Below are 22,015 nucleotides of genomic sequence, written 5' to 3'. Positions count from 1 at the left end.
ATGATAAGTGTTAGAAACATTGGGCAGAATTTAAGATACATATATGGCAGTTTGAAGTATGCTCCCAAACTTGCAGAACCAGCAGTAAAATGGACTTACCTTGTAGTAACACTTAGAAGAATGGGCTTTGGACCATCCTTTATATTGCCGGTAGAGATATTACACTGTTAACCAGTTGCAAAAATCACAGTAAATGGAGCTGTATTATCCAGTTTCTCCTTAATAGGGTGACAAGGCAGGGTTGTCTTTTGTATTGGCACCCTTGCATGTTGGCTATGATGGGGCACATTGATTAGGGGCCTGCTTTGGGTTCATGGGTGGCAAGTTAGGATCTCGCTCTATGCCTTCAACATTTTGGCATGCTTGGAAGATCTGTAATCCTCTATAGATAGGCTGGTGGAAATTATGTAGTTATTAGGCAGATATTGCATGTTTGTGAAGTGAGGCAGCCATATCTTTGATTTGTAAAACACTGGTCAATTACTTAAGCAATACACTTCATAAATTGAAAAAGAGAGGGGAATCAGATTTTTGAGACATAGGAGAGACCTATTGAGATGAAGCAATAAAATACTCCAGGAGTGATGCTGTCCATTCAGGATTTAGGCTGGCACAGTTAATACATGTACAACATATACATTATATGAGGATTCAGTGGTACGGATATATGCAAATTGGAGAGGATATATAATAGAAAGGATATTGCCAGATATGGACATTCCTTCCTTGCCATTAGTCAGCAATTGATGCAAATGACCACGAGAACCCAGAAACCATCTCCTTTGATGTGCAACCCAGGGATCCATCATCTTCGGTCTCTACAGGAAATCTATTGGTTCCATGCTTGATGACAAAAACATTAACATCCATCAATACACAGATGAAACGCCACTTTCATTTCAGTTGTCATCGATCAGTGAGATAGTGACTCAAAACCTACCTTCGCTTGAGTTGTCAGAATTGATTGTCAAGTATCTTTCTCAATCTCAGCTCATCAAACTTTATCTTATTTTTGAACAGCTCCTGAGCAATACAAGTCCATGCTTCATGTATCTAACATGAACCCAGAATGCTTCATCTCTTAACTGACAGACCGTGCAAAATCACTAGTATCCACCCTTGACCTATTGCTCAACTTCATGAAAACGTATCCAGGAAACCCAAAAGCAGTTCGTACTAGCTCCCCTCCCCCCGATATGTGACCACTGTTAGACCTGGCACCTTGGCGTGGGTCTCCCTTCCATTTTGTGCTGTTACCTCATATGTTTTTGTTGGTGTTAGATGCTTTGAACACTGTGCCACTGCTTCTCCAGTGCCACAATGCAAGTGCTCCCTATTGTAAATTGATGTATGGATTAGTGATTCCATGGTTGACTGATTTGGTTTACTTGTCAGACCCTAGTACAGTGCACCAGGAGTGCCCAGGGCTGGTAATCCAAATGCTGCTAGTGGACTTGCAGCACTGGTTGTGCCACCCACAGAAGCAGCCTGTAAAAGTGTGTCTTAAGGCTTGCCATTGCAGAGCCTGTGTGCAGTCTGGTACTGCCATGCTGACTGGGCAAGTTTACCCACTTGCCAGTCCCTAAACCTTCCCCTTTCTGCATATTAGTCACCCCTATGGTAGGCCCAAGGGCAGGGTGCATTGTAAGTGTAAGGTAGGACATGCCCTGGTGTGTGTGCCATGTCCTAATAGTGAATTACAGCCATTTTCGTTTTTCACTATTGCAAGGCTACCTGTTCCCCATAGGCCAGAATGGGCAGTTTGATTATTACATCTTATAATCCTAACTGATTCTGTGTGTGAAAATACCACTTTTAGAAAGTAGGTATTTTCTTGTCTAACCATCCAAGCCTGCCTCTGCTAGGTTGTGTATTCCTTTTCTGGAGTTTGAGTTACAGGGGCTGGGGGATTCCAGAAGACGGGGTGAGTCAGCACAGGAGTGAATAGAGAGATCTGCATACAGATGGGTGGGAGGAGTTGCACCTGGGACCTGAATAGGGCTGTGCCTTCCCTCCACAGTGCTGCCTCCATCTCCTGTGGTGCGTCTGATGTCTCTGCCCTGCACTGTGAAAGGAAAGAAGGAGTCCTGTAAACAGAGTGCTCCAGGACTGACCAGAACTGGTTTGGACTAGGCAAAGGCCTCTCTGCCTTCAGAGAACAAAGAGAAACTGAGTATAAATATTGGGACCCAAACCCAAGAACTTTAGATCACTTTGGGAAACAAGAAGAAACCTTTACTGAGGAGCGAAACCAGAGAGACTGAGGAGAGACTATCCCTAAGCTTGAGGGATTGGCCTGCAGTGGTTGCTTGACTGCCAAAGAGAGGAGAAAGGAACTTTGTGTATACTTTATTCAACTTGTGAAGGATCTCCAAGGGCTTGAGAAAAGAGCGTGCCTCCTGCTGAAGTCTCAGGGACAACAGACTTCACCAACCAGCTCCCCAAGAGTCTTTTGGAAGTGCCTGCTGCTTTGCGAGGCTTTCTGAGGGACTGCGTGTCGTAAGGAGCTGGAAGCGCGACTCACTAGCAAGAAGCGTGTCGCCGGACTGCCGCTGTCGTTTCACAACGAGACAGTGCCTCGCATCGCCGGAGAAGAGGATCGACGTCGCATCAAATGCTGCCGCATCACCAGGAAGCGTGTCACAGGGCCTGTCGCGCCTCGCATCGTTGCTGAAGCGTCTCGCATCGCTGGAGAAGAGGATTGACGTCGCATCAGACGCCGCCACATCACTGAGAAGCGTGTCGCAGGGCCTTTCACGGTCTGCATCGTGTCGCATCAAGAAAAAGATGCCATCTATGTTTCATTGCGAGGATCTTCATCGCATCATGGCGTTGCGTGCCACATCGCCACGTAAGCGCAGTAAGAAACCGACGCATCACCTCCCCTCGCAGAGAAGAACCGACACATCCTCTACGCAGCAGTAGGGACCCGACGCATCACCGTTCTTGCGTGTAAGGGACCGACGCATAACCTTCCCTGCAACACTTTCGTTGTATAGCGTTACGCATCTTAAGGTACATTGAACTCCGTGTCGCCTTTTAACTTCTAAAGAGAACTAAGCTAATTCTACCATTTTAAGTACAGTATTGTGGATTCGTGTCGTTTTGTAGTCTTGTGATAAGTCTATATAAAGAATACTTATTTTTGAAATAAAACTTGTGTGGTGTCCATCTGTAGTGTTGTCACTTGGTTACTGTATGTGTTCACAAATGCTTTACACACTGCCTCTGAGATAAGCCTGTCTCCTCGTGCCAAGCTACCAAGGGGGTGAGCAGGGGTTATTTTAGGAGTGTACCCCCTTACCCTGACTAGACGCTAGGGCCCCTATTTGGACAAAGGTACCCACCTCTGACAAATAGAGACCCCCAAATCTAACAACCACATACATTCAATGCTGAAGGATCTACATTGGCTTTACTTTGGCAAGCCCATGTTATCTTCGAGACCAGCTGCATCACTTGCAAGACCATCAGGCATACAGCACTGTACAGTTGTCAAGATATCACCCACCATCAGTCAAAAATGTTACAAGAATGAAAAAAAATCAGAAGTGGGTCTTCTCATCTTTGTGAAATACTATGCTTCGTTATCATAGGAGCTCTTATTCCCTCTCTCCAAAAGACCTAGTTTATTGTGCTGCACAAACATACCTTTCTAGGTAGGTTAGTGCTACAGAAATACCTGTGCACACATCCACATATACTCAGATGCGTGCTCCCCAGCTTTTGAGCAACCTGCCGTGAAAACTTTCTTTCCATGTCCAAAATCTTTTACCACAGAAGAGCTTTCACATGGCCTCAACAAAACCAGTGGCTCATTCAAGCAACGATCTCCCCTAACTCTCTCAAAACAGTTAGAGTTCACTTGCTGATACCAACGGCCTCTCTTGACCCTGTCAACTATTTACCCAGCAGCCATTTGCATTCCATGCATTAGAAATATTCGAGGTAAGCCAAATTCACCCAACTGTAAAAACGTTTGTATGCCAACCACTTTCTTTATGGTTCTCAGTTGTGCTTCAAACCTTGTTGCAGGACAGACTTCCACCATCCAAGCTATATATCCTACTCTCCTCTGTCAATACAGATGGCTCCTCCTTCACCTCTAAGCAGCCTCCCTTGCTGTTGAACTCAAAAGCTTCAACATCCTCTCAACCCTACTAGAGTCACAAAAACAATATTCCAGTGGTTTTCCACCTCTCTAAGTGAGAGTTCATAGGTAGGACATATCATATCCTTTTAAATCTAAATGAACATTGAGGAGCCTGACAAACTCCAGCTATACAGAGCTTGTATGTGGTGGCTATTTCGAAAGAAGATGAAAAGCTCTTACTTTGTCACTTGTATTACTTTTAAAGAGTGAGAATTTGTTTTATTTATTTTAGCATATATTCATCTCATCTGAAACAGATGGATCAGGTTACAAATATTTTCATAGGCAACTTAAGCCAACTCATTTTTCGGCTCTTATTTATGAAGGTTTTCCCTACAAATATCTATGCTTTTACGTACCCCCATTTTCTTGTTTATGCTTTTTTTTAAATGTATTTTTAATTTTTTACACTAGCTAGAGCTAATGTGCTTCTAGTGTTGGATTAGAGAGGCGGTATTCTCTGTTTTGCACATAAATCTGCTTTCAGACAATCCTGATATTCGGTCATAATCCTTGTATGTTGTACATCTATACTGGTCCCTGACTCCATTCAGAACTGACCTCTATTCAAAGGTGGTCTGTGCTCCGCAGGTTCCTTATCAAAGTCCCCCTCTCTCCAGTAGAAGGTAGTCTATTGCTGTGCTTACACACTTTTTTCATTGTTGCTGGCAAAGTAGATTTCAATGGACAACATTTTTCGTTTTTATTTTACATTTCGTCAGTATTAATTTAATAAAACACAATTGGGTCTTAATAACATAATCGGTGCTTACTCATGCTAAGAAATATTCCTTTACAGGTGTGGCACATGACATCTGTCCATTACTGTTAGACCTGGCATCCTTAGCGTGGTTTCCCCTGACTTTTTGCCTCTACCTCCTGTATTTTTGACACTGTGCTGGATTTCGTTTTCGCTGGTTTAGATGCTTTGGGCACTTTGCATCTGCAGATCAGTGCCAAAGTGCAAGTGCTCTCTGTGTAAATTGGTATTGTGATTGGTTTTTTCATGATTGGTTTATTTGTTTTACCAGTATGTCCCTAGTAAAGTGCACTGAGTGTGCCAGGGCTTGTAATTCAATGCTACTAGTGGACTTGCAGCATTGACTGTGCCACCCACATGAGTAGCGCTGTAAAGAGGTCTCCGGCCTGCCACCGCAGTGCCTGTGTGCAATTTAACTGCCATATCGACCTGGCCAGTGCACCCACTTGCCAGGCCTGACCCTTCCTTTTTTTTTACACATTGGACACCCCTATGGTAGGCCCAAGGTACCCCCCTGGGCAGGGTGCAGTGTATGTTAAAGGTAGGACATTTACTAGTGTGGGTAACGTGTCCTGATAGTGAAATACTGACAATTACGTTTTTCACTATTGAAAGGCTATCTTGCCCATAGGACAGAATGGGGAATGCTATGCAACATGTTTACCTGCATATCTTCCTATAGGAGCAAGATAGAAAATTGGAGTCTGGTATCCCTGAACTCAGAATTTAATAACATCTTTTAGTAAAGATGGTTTTTAACTACTGTGTTTGAAAGTAGCACTTTTAGAAAGTGGCTATTTTCTTGTTCAACCTTTCTGTTTGCCTCTGCCTGTTTGTGGATTGACTCTCTGGTTTGAGAGTGACAGGGGCTGGGTTGGCTCCAGATGTCTGGGTCAGTCAGCACTAGGCTGAATAGACCTATCTGCATTTGGAGTGGTGGGAGGAGTAGCACCTGGGCCTGAATAGGGCTGTGCCTGCCTTCCACAATGCTGGCTCCACCCCCTGCGGTGTGTCTGATGGACCTGGCCCACACTCACAAAGGAAGATGATGTGCACTGGCAGAGTGCACCCAGAACTGGTTTGGACTGTGTCCAGGACCCATCACACATAGAGAACAAAGACTTTTGGGATATAAATATGAGAGCTGAAGCCCCTGAAAGTTTGACTACTTCTTGATCAAGAGGAATCCCTGCCAAAGAAGATCAACTGAAGAGACTGAGAAGAAGTACTGCCCTTGCTGTGTGTCTGGGTTGGCCTGCGTTTGCTGTTTCTACTGAGGAGAGGACCAAGGGACTTTGCTGTGTGCTGTGTCCCCTGCTTGAAGAAGGACTTTGCTGTGTGCTGTGTCCATCTGAAGAAAAGTCTCCAAGGGCCTGAGAAGAGCTGGCCTCCTGTTTCTGAAGTCCCAGGCACAAAAGGACTTCACCCCCAGCTTCCCTGAACTTCCTTGCTGGGGGTTCCAGCCTGCCAGGAGGGCCTGTCACTGTGTGTGAGGCCTTTTAAGGTCTCAGCTGTCGAAAGCAGCACGCATGCGCTGCACTCGGCATCCAAGAGCTTCTTGGAATCGATACAGATTCCGAAGCTCTCGGAGGCGGAGTTGAAGCCCCGCCCATTTTTTCAATTGGCTAGTGTCTGCTTCCATGCAAAACGCTGGCTTTTGATTGTAAAGGAGGCTTCTTATTCCCTCCTTGTTGCCGCCTTGTCTCCTTTTGGCCACGCCCACCGGGATTTGATCTTTTATCGGCGGCGTGACACACTCTCCCCACGCACTTTTTTCTTCTCTCTTCGGCTTTGGCAAAGTCAGCCGCGTGTTTATTTTCGCATCGCGCTTTCACTTAAAGTGAAAGCGCGATGCGAAAGTAAACATGCAGCTGACTTTTTAGAGCTGCAGCAGAGTACATATTTTTTTTGTTGTGCGTTTTTTTTTGTTCATGTTTCCTAAGCCTATTGTGGAAGAAAGGCATTCCTTCCTCCATGGCCTTCAAAGGCATTATTTCCTGTGAGGAAGCCGTAATCACAGTGCACCGCTCAGCGTGCGGAAGCTGTGAGAGAGCTGTGTTTTCTTGGCAGAAAGGAGAAGTGTCACCTACAACTAACTGAAGGTTGCTTCATTAAGACATTTCACATCCTTTAAAGCGCAGTGCGTGTACGCAGCACAGACGTGCCCTGCTGCCCACCTGCGCGTGCCTCCTTCCTGTCCTCGTGGGATGGGGCTTCCGTTCCTCACAGCAGCTGTCTCTCGGTAAGTGCCACGCGCAGCGCCCCCTCCTCTTTAGGTTTATTCAAAGCTCGACGGTGCCCGAGTTACCAAGATAAACCTGAACTTTGCTGGAGGTTTCCTTCATAGGTTTTTAGGAGTTTCCTGCCATACTGTACCTCGAGGCAGAAGGATGTCAAGAAGTGACATAAACGTTTTTTGTTTTTTTAACTATTACATATATGAATGCCCTAGCAATTACCACTGCTAACCCTGTGTTCGTGAAGGGTCATTTACTGATAATGAAGCGGAGTGTGCATACTTACAATGTACTTGGCTGTCAGAGTGTGATTGATTGGGTCCGTCAAATGCGTTATATTTAAAATGTGAATACTGCACAAAAACATGAACTGCGGAGTGTTAAGTGTCAGGTTGAAGGTCACATAGCGCATGAAATCTAGCCTATCCATGGCTTATTGGGGGGCCTCCGGACAGAGGGAGTGATTTTTAGTTTTTCTTATTTCCGTGTTTTTCTTATTATAGATGTTTTAGGCATATTGATTTTTGTTCAATAATGGCTTATTTTCAGTTTTTTCTTGATTTGACAATAAATGCAGACAGGAATTCCGATTGATTACGGTGTGTTTAGACCCCACCTCAACTGAGCCACAGAGTCCACACTGCTGTAGGACATGTACTAAGAACACCTCCAGCCCACCTGCAATCTGACTCGTGACCGCGAGAAGTCCGAGCAAGAAGCATTTTCCGTCGGTGGCAATAGCTTCCTCCATTGCTCTTCCCCACGCCAACCACCCTCTGTTCAGTACCGCCTTATGATGAGTCTACCCTTCGACCTGTGCCTCTGGCGCATCTAGTCCACACTGCCTTGTTTCCTTTCTTATCCGCCGCCTTCACCCTCCGGAAACTCCTTGCACAGCTTACGGCCCGCAGAGAGCTGAGCCTGTCCTCTGGGTGAACTGTGACTGGCGTGTGCTCTGACCAACCTTTGTCTGTCCCCGACTCCCGCTCCATTCAATCCAGCCTAATCTTTCCCTTTGTGGGGGTTGCACATGACGCCAAAACACTTGAATAAATGAGTTTGTAATACACCAGCCCAACTCCATTATCCTCAGCTAATTCCTCTGGGAAACCTTCATGATAAAATCCCATTCCAACCCTCCCGTTTGTATCCAGCTGGACAAAGCTAAGCTGGTGCACTTAAAATAGTCATTTACAAAAGACAAATCACATGTCTCCCTTTTTGGCAATAACAAAAGGACCCCGAATGCCAAAGCCACATTTCTGCTGTGGTCGCCGAGGCCGCTATGCTGGCTCCATTGCTGGTACATAGGTCCTTAAAACCCGCCAGGGTTCCTTAACCCTAAATAAGGTTTGTATTTGTAAATGTTTAGGAGCGTCCATTCTTCTGCCACGGGAATGAACTCAGAATGGACGTTGCTGCTCAGTCCTCATGTGCCTCGAAGACATCTCACCTGCTACAGTACAGAGCAAGTGCTTGCAAGTTACTTGAGATGTACCGTCTGAGTTACAATTCCCCAGTTCTTGCAGCGCCCTTCTAGTGGAGAGACACGGCCACATGTCAGCCCGCCTGACTGCTGTTCAAGCAGCCTGGGCTGCCGACCACATCCCTAACAGGCTCCCTGGAACCGCCGCACCCGGCTCTCTGGGCGTCAACCGGCTCAGCACGACATGGCGAGCATCTGGAAACTCCTGGGCTGCAAGGCAGACGTTAACCCTGTGAAAGGATTGCAGCGGGTTCGCTTTACAGTAAACTATTGGGAAGATACCCTGAAAGCTGCAGCTGTCTGGGAGGTATCAAGGACTGTAACCTAAACAGCACGACATGGCGAGCATCTGGAAACTCCAGGCTACAAGTCAGACGTGAACCCTGTGAAAGGATTGCAGGGAGTTCACTTTACAGTAAACTATTGGGGAGATACCCTGAAAGCTGTGGCTGTCTGGGAATGTAACCCACACAGCACGACATTGTATCAGAAATTCCTGAGCATATATGAACTTTGTAAACGGTTCGCCTTACAGTAAACTATTGGGGGCATACCCTGGAAGCTGCAGTCCCTCACATTGTGTATGGCAGTTATTCTTTAGATAATCTGTTGAAATGCAACTCCACTGAGTACTGGGTAGGTTCACCCCTTCCTTCCCAACTCCTCCCATGTGGCACCACTCACTCCAAGCAAGTGTTGAGACTGCTTTGAGTCCAGCCCTCCTCTCCTCCAGATTCTGAATAACCACAGACCCTAAGACAGCCATGTGGCTGAGCCACAACCTTTGACACTCTCTTCGGGTGCAAGACCCAGCGAGTCCAGCTGACTCTGGATTTTTGAGGACTGACCGAAAAGAAATCTGGGCCAGGCCCGCAGAGGATGTGTCCAAGCTTCTGGCTGCACTTGAGCTGGGAGTGCGGCACTGGATTGTCCTCTGGATCCGTGGGTATGGAGGCCGCCGTCTGTGTTGCTAGGGGTTTCTCAGCTGGCATTCATGTCTTTTGCACATGTCCCCGACTTTGGTGTATTGTTGCGTGATCTAGACCACTTTAATCCAGAGCAAGAGAGGACAAGCATTGACATAGCCAATAGGTCTCGCCTTTGGGACCTTATAAGTGTTTAGTCATGCAACAGTTGATGTTGTTGCACCAAGGATATTGTGCTGGATAACTAAACACTTATAAGGTCCCAAAGGCAAGCCCTATTGGCTATGCCAAAGCACTATGGGTAGAGGAAGTTCAAGCTGACAAAAGGCAACTTTGTTTTATGTGTAGCGCACAAATATGCCTAAATCAGGAGGGTTTCCCTGTATACTCTAAATGTGGTCCAATGAGCTCATGATAGACTTGTTAAACATATATGTGAGGGCTTAAGGTCTGATGCCACTTCCTGTGATGCCACGCGCCGTGATTTCACTTGCATACCGATTAACAATCAATCAATAAAAACTTTATTTCGGTTTTGTTAAAACAAACCATAAAAGTACACACAAGTACGACACAATAAGAGTAAATATTGGGAATAAGTTCATCATTAGGATACATCAGTGCTGAGTTAGCAGGAATTTTAGGCGGTACATACTTATAAATCCAGGCATTTTCTATATTTAACAGCCGACTTTAAAAACTCTAATACAAAAAGAATACTGTCACTGCATAGTAGTTGTAAATACATCATGGCAGATCTGATAAAAATCAAGTTTCTTTAAAAGCGGGACCAGATAGCGTTTGCGGGGAAATTCGTAAAATTTACATAAAAACATAAAATGCAGCATGTCCTGCGGAGACTTTCTGTCGCAGCCGCAGGAGGCTGCTTCTTTATTAAAAAACGAAATATATGGTCTGACAAGCAAATGAGGAAATAAATTCATCCGAAATCTAGTTAATAACAATTTCTCATGAGAAGACAGAGATCCCATTAGGTAAGGCTCAGGGTGTGGAGTTGTTTTTAACATAGGAAAAGTCCTGACGCTTGATTTCTGTGCCTCCTTAGCTTCCCTCATCATTTTCGTGTCCATCATGAAGGCTATTTTTGTTGCCTCCACATCCCCCTTAATAATACATTCGGTAGTTTCGAATAGCTCACCCCGCCCTAAGCTTAAAAAACTTTTCCTGATATAATTCAGGCAGGGTACAGCAGATGAGTTATCCATAGACAAGCAATCTTTTAAGATCAATGTGCGTTAGGGGGATATCTGGGTTTAACCATAGTTTTAACCAGCAAATCAATGTCGCAGGGAATAAATATCATTGATATACTGTACCCCCAACTCCTCATGAACAGCTAAATTAGTGTGGGAGACACAGTAAGCGTTTGAGGAAAGTATTCTCCACAATCTGTAACCGCTCACCCGAGCTATACCCCCAAATTTCACTTCCAAAAGATGCCATTGCCACTGATTTGGCATTATATAATCGGAACATTGCACCAGTAGGCTTTTTCCCCAGTTTCGAGGCAAAATTAAAGATAGCTGCGTTCACCCTAGTAAAGTCCCCTTTCTTTTTCAGAATGTACGGGCCCCAATTCAATTTGTTGTAAAAAGGACACCAAGATAGGAGAACGTGCTAGAGATGGGAATCTTTTCATTGCCCACATTAAATTGAAAATTCTTTTTTGGGGTTTGGCCTACCTGCATAATGAATGATTTGGAGTTATTTATTGTGAGATCCCTGTCTGACATAAAAGATTTAAAAGCAGTTAAGAGTGCTTGGAGACCTCTTTCAGTCCTAGATATAAGGACCGCATCGTCCGCATATAGTAGGACCGGGATACCCCGGCGCCCCACTCTGGGACAATCGGCCCCTACTTCCTGCAAAAAACGATACAAGTCATTAATATAAAAATTAAACAAAAAGGGGGCCAGTATACAACCTTGTCGGACTCCCCTTTTGATTTTGAAGTCCTTCGTCACGCTCAGATCCTGAGAAAATCTAACATTTGCTCTGGTGGATCTATGTAGATCTTCTAAAAAAATCCACAATGCCTCCATCAACCCCCTTTGCTCTCATGGACTGCCAGAGCTTCTTCCTGTTCACACAGTCAAAAGCTGAGGACAAGTCCATGAAGACTAGGTGGACAGTCCCCTTATAAACCACTGTATATTTACTTATATTTACTTAAAATCAGGTATAAGTTCAGACATTGAGTGGTCGTGGATCGGCCTCTACAAAACCCATGCTGGGAGTCGGACATATTATTGTCCTCTACCCAAGAGGTGAGCCTTTGCAGGAGGACCCTACCCATTACTATAGTTGAAGTCCCCCAAGACTGAGGGCAACCTAGTTGAACTGCGTCGTTAAAAACCTATTCCAAAATTGGTGCCCAGAAAGAAGCGTCAGTCTTGATTAACTAGGTTAGTCCCCCCACTTTTTATTTTAGGACTTGCGCCCTGGACCTATTGCATTGCCAATAGATCTCGCTTTTGGGACCTGATAAGTGTTTGGTCAGAGCTATTGGCTTTGCCAATGTATTTAAGGTATGTTGTAGAGCAAGATCAGCTGTACCACCGACTGTAATTGGGGAGTTGAGAGATGGTTACACTCCATTAATACAGTTGTAAAGAAAAACAAGCATTGAAAATGCCACAGGTCTCGCTGTTGGTTAATTTAAAGCCATTTGCTTTGCTAATGGTATTGTATAGCAAAGCAAATGGCTTTAACTTAATAAAAGGCGGGACCTATTGCATTTATAATGCTTGTTGCTGTTGGGAGCTGGAAGCGCAACGCAACGGGAGAGAAGCGTGATGCTGCCATCGAGGAAGTGTGTCGCCGCTGTTCGCCGTCGCAACACCGGAGAAGCGTGTCGCAGTCACCGAGGGTGTCGTTGCATCACCGGGGAAGTGTGTCGCAGCTCAGAAAACCACGGAGTCCGCCACACGGCCGTCGGGCGTGCACGCATCGCCTCCACGTTGTCGCATCGCAACAGAGATGCCATTTTGTCGTATCACACTGGATCGTCGCAACTCATCGAGGCGCCATCTTGTCGCATCGGAACCGGAGCGCAGGAAGAATCAACGCATCGCCTTCTCTGTGCTCTTTTTGATTGTTTTGCGTTACGCATCCTAGGTACTTTGAGACTAAAGTGTCGCATTTATCCTCTTCAAGTTTATTTTTGCAACCACCTTTTTAAAGACCTTCTACTAAGTAACACTAGGTTGGATTTTTGTCGTTTTGGTCTTGTTTAGTTTAGATAAAGATATTTTATTTTTCTAAACTGGTGTGCTGTCCATTTGTGGTGTTTTTACTGTTTTACTGTGAGTGTTGGTACAAATACTTTGCAAAATGCCTTTGGGATAAGCCTGTCTGCTCGTGCCAAGCTACCAAGGGGGTGAGCAGGGGTTATGTAAAGTGTGTATCCCCCTTACCCTGACTAGAAGCAAGAGTCCCTATTTGGACAAAGGTACCTACCTCTGCCATCGATAGACCCCCGTTTCTAACAATTACTTCATGTATTTTTATTGCCAGATGTGATAGCAGGTTTATCTAATCAGTCCTGCAAACATGTTATCTCATAACTTATCCACCTCAAATCATGAACATGGCATGAGAATACATCTAATAGGTTTAACATGTGAAAGCAGCCGTACACTATATTACTTGCTTCTAAATATGAAACTTTCGTACTTTTTGTTTTGTGGTATACAACTAGTGGAATGTTATTTAGAGAGCATGAGTATTAACGTGATCATGCACCATAATGGTTAATCAAGGTGAACTGTATATGTTATAGTTGCTTTTAGTAAGTTGCTTGTCCTGCCTATCTTTGGGGTATGTCACAGCAATTAAGATTTCATACATTTGATGACACCGTCAAAGCATATGATTGTATGCAAACCTCAGTAACCAAATTGTTTTTCACTTAGGATGTGGAAGAGGTGTATGCTGGAGATATTTGTGCATTGTTTGGCATTGATTGTGCTAGCGGAGACACGTTCACTAGTAAAGAGAGCGCTAATCTATCTATGGTAAGTCCACCACCACCTTTAATTTATTTGATCTATATTTAATGCGCATTTTGAACATAAATGTGTACAGAAGTTAAAACAAATGGCACTTGGATATTTTGTCAACCTTAGGAGAATAAATCCTTTGTTTTGCCTTTAAGGTAATTTCAGTGAATATTGTTTACCTGGAATGAGAAGCCCTTGGTGTAGTTCATAATACTTATTATGAAGGGCAACTTTGGTGTATCTAGTCTCATATTGCCTTTAACTTCTTTATGCTGTGGCACCGGTTTAAAATCGGTACTTCTGAAACACCCAAATGAGTTGAGGTTGGTAGAAAGGCTATGGGCTTCCTTTTATTGTATTTCATTTTACTGAACAACATAGAAAACGGTTAAATTTCTTGACAACGTGTTTTTGCTAAATCTATCTAAAGTTACTGGTTGCTTCAATATGGGATCATTTGTGTACAGCACCACAAGATCGTCTTATCAGCTGGGAAAGAGGATACAGAATAAAGTTATGTCTTTGGATCAATTAATCTGTTATGAGAAATGTGTTCCATTGTGAGACCTAAGGATTAAATGTGGTTTATCCAAAGAAGACATGTGGGATTACTTGTCATAGAGTATGAGAATTGGGAACCATGCATCACAATTCCAAACCCAAAATAAGCATAATTTTAGAAGTTTGATCAATTTTAGATGTTTGATCAGAAATTTTCTTGCTCCAAAATGGTGTTCTCCAGTTAACCTTTAAAGGCTCTTGGCATCTGATTGTCGACAGTTTAATTCCCAAAGACAGAATGGACTGGTAAAATGAGCCTGAACGTTCTGTAAGTGAAATGAGGAGCCTGGTTACTTGAACAACATAATGTTCATTTGAAAATCTTACTAATTGGGCGGAAAACCTTGCTGGATTTTATTGGACTTCATTTCAAAGCCAAATAAACACCATGTTGTCCTCCTCCTTTCTCACAATGATGAAAATAAAGAATTTTCTTCCTTATCTGCCAGCTTCCTTATCTGTCCAGCCAATTCCAGGAGGACTGTAGTAACTACACTTGTGTTATCTAAATTAGATTACTGTAATGGTCTGTACCTAAATATGCAAGGTCAACATCTGAAAAAGTTACAGATGATACGATATGCAGCCACAAGAGTCTTACTAAATCTGCTTAGAAATCAATTGGTTTCCAAAGAATTTCGAAAACTGCACTGGCTTCCAATGGTAAGCTGTATTAAGTTCAAGGCCTTGTGTCTGGCCTATAAAGCGTTAAACAACACAGGACCCAATTGTCTTAAAAATATTTTCAGTTGGTATTTTCCTAGCAGACTGCTTCGGTATGCCAAAGCTATATATATGACTGTTCCCAGATTTTGTAAAACTAGTTGGGGTGGTCGCAGCCTGAGCTAAGAAACAGCAAATCTTTGGAACATCCTTCCTTTGCATATTAGATCCTTGCAGTCTTTGTCTTCCTTTAGGAAGGACCTTAAAACCTGGCCTTTTCAGATCTAAGCTGCGGGTCGCGTGGTGATTGCTCTGAGCTTTAGCGTCAGGACACCTCAGGGTATTTGTGCACTCAATAAATTCAAATAACATAACAGAGTATCTCTTTGGGTAGCACAGACCAAAGCTCACACCATAAGGAGGCAAACGTAGACTTATTAAGTGTATCAGGCTCCTTTGTCATCATACAAACAATTGCCTAAAATAAACTTGGCAGCACTAATCTACTGCACAATGTCTCTCCTTCCAAAGCAGAGTCCTGTGTAAAGATAATCTCATCATTAGTTCCAGCAGGTACATTGCCAGTAATATTCAGTCGAATTCCTCTGCCAACCCTAGAAATTTTAGCTACAGCCAGAAAAATCAAATCAAAGTTGAACTACATCTCCTTATGGAACAGTCACTTTTTATTGATGGGGGCAGTCAAAGTGCATGAGCACTCCGGTATTTTGTTTATTACTTCATTCTAAAGGAGGATAGAGTTGTTTGGCCATTATTGGATCTTCGTTGCCTTAATGGCTGCTCGTAGCAAACAGATTCATTATGAGTACTTCACAACTTGTCCTATTACTACTATAGAGAGGTAGATGATTTCCTAGCAACAGTCCATCTCAGAAATGCAAACCACTACATGCCAAAGCAATTGATACGATGTAAGTATCTCTGTGATGAGCATTATCTGTTCCTTGTAATACCTTGTGGAATAAAGTATGCACAAGTGTTGTTTATAAAAAGTTTGTCGATCGTGACATCACGTTTATATCATCTGTCCTTGTATATCAGTCTGTACCTGGACACTTAGTAAATGGAGGGAATTTATTTTTAACGGTGCCAATGCAGAATGAACGGAGTCATAAAATTCTGTACCTGAAGGCTTACAGTCAGTCTTTAAAATCGATCTTCAGGCCCAACTGCCAGAAATTGGGTTATTAATTTGGAAGAGTGTGACTTCTACCATCTAAATTGACACAATCTGGTTTTACCAAAACATAGTTCTTTTTTAGTCTATCCCCAGTTGCTACTTCAAAAGCAGCAGGCAGTCAGTCAGTCCCCAGAGAAGAAGTGTGGGTTAAATTCAAGTATTGCCAGCAATTTTAAAATCAGAACACAACAACATAAAATTCCCAAACCAATGTAGAAAAATGGACAAAAGATTAATGAGCAAAGATGCTAAGATCATTAAAATCCTACTAGTGGAATTGTAGATATGATTTGTTTGTTTATGTTTTAAGGCAAAACCCTTCTGGAACAAGAAAGCACTATTGAAAAACAATAGTGCACAGTTTATCGAAATGTAGGTATGATATTAGACAGTGATACAGCTGAAGTCAGATGCACTAAGTGGTGTCTCCTATTCAAAGCTTTTGCCTTCTGTCATGGAAGACAAAATCCGAAAGCTAGCTAAGCCCCAGTGCTGAGGTGGGTGACGATTCCTCTAAGTCAGACATGTCATTGTCTGGCCTCAAATTAGTTAGTTGCGCCGAGCTCTACTTCATAGCCACGAGGTCACCTTGTGCGTCCAAGGGTTTTTAACTTTCAGACTTGGTGCCCAATTTAAATGTTAGCAGTATGTATATTCTGTTGCAATGGTGACCTAATATACATATTGGCAACATGAACGTCTGCCCCACCCACCCCCATTGAAATGCGGGCAGACCTTCGGTTTAGCTACAGTAGTGACTAACTACTCTGTCACCCCCATAACCAAACCTCTCAGCCTGAAAGAGGAAGGGTGTCAGATAAATGGCTACATGTCTGCCTGCCCAAAGGGCAGATATGTAGCTAATTTTGTTTTGCAGTCTGTCACCACCAGGCAGACCCTGGCGGTGATGGACAGTAAAAACCAAATAATCATCCCCCCCATCATGGGAGGTATCTCTTGCTGTCGCAGCCCTGCACCAAACGGTGAGATGCCTTGACAAGAACCACTATGATGGCAGTTCCTGACCATGCTTTTGCTTCAACATCCCAAAGAACTACTGTTATATATCTTGGAGGATTATTTGTTGGCTCCTCTTTGTAAATGGTTTGCAGTATTTAGCCCTGAAAGTTATCCATAATGGTGTGCTTGTCTAGGATGGCTTCTTAGAGAGTTAACTAAGGGTTGTTCCATGTGTTAATATCCTTTTTAAAAACTGCCATAAGAAAATCTCCCTCCCTCGTTCAGCTCTAGTGCTCCACTGCGTTATATTCCTGAGTTTGGCCCATGTAGCGAAGCAGCTTATTTCTTACATTGTCCTATTTTCTGGCAGTGACCCTTTGCACATATTTGCGTGCACGCCAACGTTGGATTTGTTTCCCTGAAACTAAACTTGTTTACACATCTAGCTTCGCACATTATCACAATGGCCTGAACATCATGTACATGGTCTATTCTCATACTGTACAAATGTCATCTCTATCTTCATCCACTGAGCAACAGGGCTATCTACATATCCATAACATCACTAATCTATACGCACATTGCAAGGCTGCTTTCTATTATAAAAGATGATCATCCCTATAGATTAGGAGAAGATGCACTTCATCTGACACCAAGGGTTCTTGCACTTCATCATGCAGTGGTCTGACATCTTGTGAGGGGTGTCCAGTTTGTGACCAAGACTGGGTCCTTCGTTCTCTCCCACCAGGTAATAGGGATGGATCGTCCCTTGGGGGGATTCTTGGCTCCACACCTACACACACTCCAGATACACTTAAAGTAGGGTTTGCATAGTAGATGTACGTTCGATTACTGCCTTTTTTATGTCTGCATATATACATTATTTTATCACCATGATAGAACAATATCTACTATTTATGCTTTTGGTACTTGTAAGCACTTTATCTGCTTCTGTTTATTAATCATTGCAGCACATGCATTTTATACAAGAATAACGTTGGTTCAATAAATGTATTGAAAACGTCCCACTCGGTGTTCTCTGTATCCCTATCTGAGAATAAGTAAGTACAAGTGACTGAGCGAAAAGGTCTGTACTGTTTCTACGATCCCTGAGAGGTCAGGGTTGTCATGTTCAGTTGTTGCCAGAAACCATTTGCTCTCTGGTAAGGTTAGTGGGGCTTACGGTGGCATTGTGAGCTAGCTAGTCTATTGGGCAACATATCCTGCGGGGCTGTACGGAATCAGTCTATGCACCTAGCCCTTAGTTTATGATGTCCAACAAACATGCAGATCCTACGGATTAGTAGGAACTACATGAAATGGTGCCGCCAATGTTGGTTGGGTTCTTTTTTAATGGTCAGTCTGAGTAGTTCAGTCATGCTGTTCAAGCTTGGAGCATTAAAGGTTTCCAGCATTGTGCATACTATATCGCTCTAATTATTTGTAAGTATCCTTTTTTTTTAACAATGACCAAACAAACAGGTGAGGACATTGAAGAGCAGGTAATTGCTCAAAATATTACAGAAAATTGATCGCAATCCCAACACGGAGGACACCACCAGGAGAATCTATGAGTTTGAGCTGCCATCCTCCACGAGTTTGGAATGGTAGTACTGCGGTGGAGGATGAGCAGTCTTAAGGATATTCCCTGATTGCCGGACTTTTGCACACCGGACCTTTGTGCCTTTGAAGCGGACCTCCTTCATTCATTGAGCAGGGACTGCTATGCTTGTACACACAGCATCTGTGCTAATACTGAGGTTAAGAGGAGTCCCCTTGTGTTACATCCACATGAAGCATTGAATACCTCTGGATTTACGGCATTGCCATTTCTTTTCTCCCCTGTCCTGATGAGGCCTGAATGAAAGGGACGAAACGCGTCGACCCCACACCATGGAGGAGTCAGACAGATTATGATTGACATACAAAAGATTATGACTACACGCTCCTTGTTCTATGGGGAAGGTTGAGGTATCCCCTCGAGTGTGTATTGGACGGTCTCTTTCTTTTCCGGATTGCTTTTTGAATGATGCCTCTTGTTTATTATTAAGCATCCGTATGAAGTAAGAACAAGTAGGAAGGATTTGTTGTATGTATTTATTTATGCATATGTTTTGGGTGCTTTTTTGCTACAAAAAAGATAAAATATATTTTTGACTACTATTGGAGTCGGTATTGGAGTTCTATGGGAAAAGAAAAAAGTGTAGAGCTCTAGGACTCAGTGATGGGGATCAATTTGTTTTCTTCCCTTTAGAAACATGTGTATTTGTTCCTCTGCATCATTGCTTGCTTCTATAGAAAATTAAAGACAGGCAGTCACTATAAAATTATTACAACATGGCCTCCCAGCAACAGGTGGAGATGTTTCCTTCATGGTTGAGGCACACGAAGCATTTAGAACAGAGGCATTCTACTCTTGGGTTAAGTTCCCGCCTGCTTCCACACAGTTGTTTAACACTTGCACTGAAGATGAACCACCTGAAGAATATTTTCCATATGTGGACATAGCAGGCCCATTAACTTACCAAGAGCATATTAATTGGTTTAAAGGCGCCCTTCCTCATACCACAGAACACATGAGACTCGGTCCGCTCACTAAAGAAGGAGCGACCTCGCCAATACATAATGCGAGCACTAACAGTTCAAACTGCGAGGGCTGCGAGTGCTGCACAACCTCAATTGGCTACTACAGGTATTCGCCCCCAAGTGCAGAACGCCGTTAGTGGAAGGATTCCAACCACAGTCACAGGGTGGATCTTCTAAACAGGAACTCGCGGAGGGAAAATACAATTTAAGAAACTGTGACAATATTAGAAAGCCTGACTGGTATCAGGATACTGATACACATTCCTCTTTTTCCTTTCAGGAGTCAGCGCACAGATCAGAAGAGCAAGTCTAGCTGAAAAGGGAGATACATAGCACTTCAGACTACGTCATTGCACAGGAAGACAAATAAAAGACTCCTAAACCTCAATTTAAAAAGATGGTAGCCAGGATCAAAATTAGAAACGCCCAGTCTACTGAGTACTCTGCTTCTGAATGGGCAGCAACAATGCTGGACAGTGCGGCAGAAGTCACAATAGCTCATCGAAACAAATGGATTATCTGGAGGCAGTAGCGCTGAGTCAGCATATCACGGTGGAAACACCCAATACAAGGGTAAGTGCCCCACATCGTTTATATGAAATAACCCCTCCAAATGGAGGGGGACATACCCAAACTGGTGAAGAATCTCTTTTGGGAGAACCTGACATATGGTTATGACATTCTTTTGGCTGAAAAAGATTGGCCACCTGAGTTCGTAATGGATTGCACACAACGGAGGAAGACATCATTTTACATGCTTTCTCCGTCCTAGTACCAGAATCTGTAAAAAAAAAAAAAACTCCTATGTGCAGGAGTGGGCGTTAGCGCTAGCTCCTGCACCTCACTAAAACCATGTTGGATGGGATGATGAGTCACCTCATCACAAAATCCCATTAAAATACATTCCTCAACCACAGAGACAATACCCAATAAACCATGAAGCAAAGAAACAAGTCGGGGAGATCTAGATCAACTTGGATACCGGGGTGTGATGGAGAACTGCACCCCATCCATGAATAGTCTGTTGTTTCTGGTAATGAAACCCGATAATTCCTACCGTCTAGTCTTAGACTATAGATGATTGAATGCTTCTACACGCACATTTGCAGTACAAAACGCACATAGTGCCGCACTAATGAATATCATTGAGTGGAAAAAATAGCAAACAACATTAGATCTCTCAATTGGACTTTTCTGCCAAATTTATCGCCTGGGAGCAGATATTTGACAGCATTCTCAGTGCTAGGTTCTCAACACCAATTTTGTAGATTACCCAGGGGTATAAGAATAGCTCCGGGTTCAGCCAGAGTGCCGGAGTTACTTAAAAATTTTGATGAAGAGGCATTGTCCTATGTAGACTGTATTTATCGGACGGACGATGAACTAATAGAACACTTGGCTAAGGTGAACTACATAATTCTTGGGTTTGCTCACTTGGGCTACAATGTTAATTAAAAAAAAAATAAAAACAATTGCGCACCTCAATGTCCAGGTCCTGGGATATGAGCTGTTGAGTGAAGGGAAAAGCCTGACAGCCAATCTTTTAGAAAAATGTGCGCTGCTCCAACCACTCTGAAAAGACTATAATCCATTTTAGGATTTTTTTTTATTTGGCAGAACTTACATTTTGGATTACGCAGAAGGGGTAGAACCTTTCGATGACCTAATTGGACCTGATTTTTCAGTGCATCATTGGACCCAGGAACATAGATATTTTATGTTCCATACAAGCTGACATGATGGCTTCTGAACATTTACACACACGTGTTAATACAACTAACCTGGTGATCCGTGTAGTTGCTGGGCCAACCGGGTACACCTATATCACTTTCAATGAAGGCGAGACAGTACCTATTACATACAAATCACATTTGTACACAAACACTGAAATGCGTTTTGCATCCACTGAGAAAATACTCACAGCGGTACAGACTGCTGTAGTGAGAGAGAGCACTAGCGCAGGGGAAAACCCATAATGGTCGTGACCCCTGTAGCAACCTTAGAGGATGTCACCAAAGCAAGCGTTCCAAATGCAAAAGCTTTACATCTAACAAAGATTCAATGATCAAACTCTCTCACTGCAACAGATCTAGATTACAGATTCAACTCTACATTACAAACACAAGCAGTTTTGCAGTACGAACAAGAATATCCTCTGCGAATAAAATTATGCCTCTAGATCGATATGAATGTAATACCGATGGTTCTGTACAACCTGCCATAGGTACAAAACAGCAATACTCTGTGGCATACACAATTGTAAAAGGCGCATTTATGACAGAAAGTTCCGTCCTGGGAAGATGCACACTGAGTCCATAGGGGACTGTTCAGCAAAGCTTGCAGAACTCCTCAAAGCCCCGATACTGGCACTACAAAATATGGATCATGAATTCCCCACATTTATTATGTGTTATTCGTTTTACAGTGTCCAGTCCTATAATGAATATTTACACTATTGGG

The 22,015-nt window shown here is 43.3% G+C and overlaps 1 protein-coding gene across 1 annotated transcript in view; it reads left to right on the top strand.

The window, feature by feature from the left end:
- GFM1 (G elongation factor mitochondrial 1) overlaps positions 1-22,015 on the top strand; it is a 239,150-nt gene that overhangs the window by 120,995 nt on the left and 96,140 nt on the right. The window contains exon 10 of the mRNA XM_085634740.1: positions 13,498-13,599. Within this exon, the coding sequence (XP_085490866.1) occupies positions 13,498-13,599 (102 nt within the window). The remainder of the gene's footprint in view (positions 1-13,497; positions 13,600-22,015) is intronic.

Source organism: Triturus cristatus, chromosome 11 (assembly GCF_964204655.1).
Source record: "Triturus cristatus chromosome 11, aTriCri1.1, whole genome shotgun sequence".
Classification (NCBI taxonomy): Eukaryota; Metazoa; Chordata; class Amphibia; order Caudata; family Salamandridae; genus Triturus; species Triturus cristatus.
Note: the sequence above shows the minus strand (reverse complement) of the source record. Positions and strands in the feature narration are given on the sequence as shown.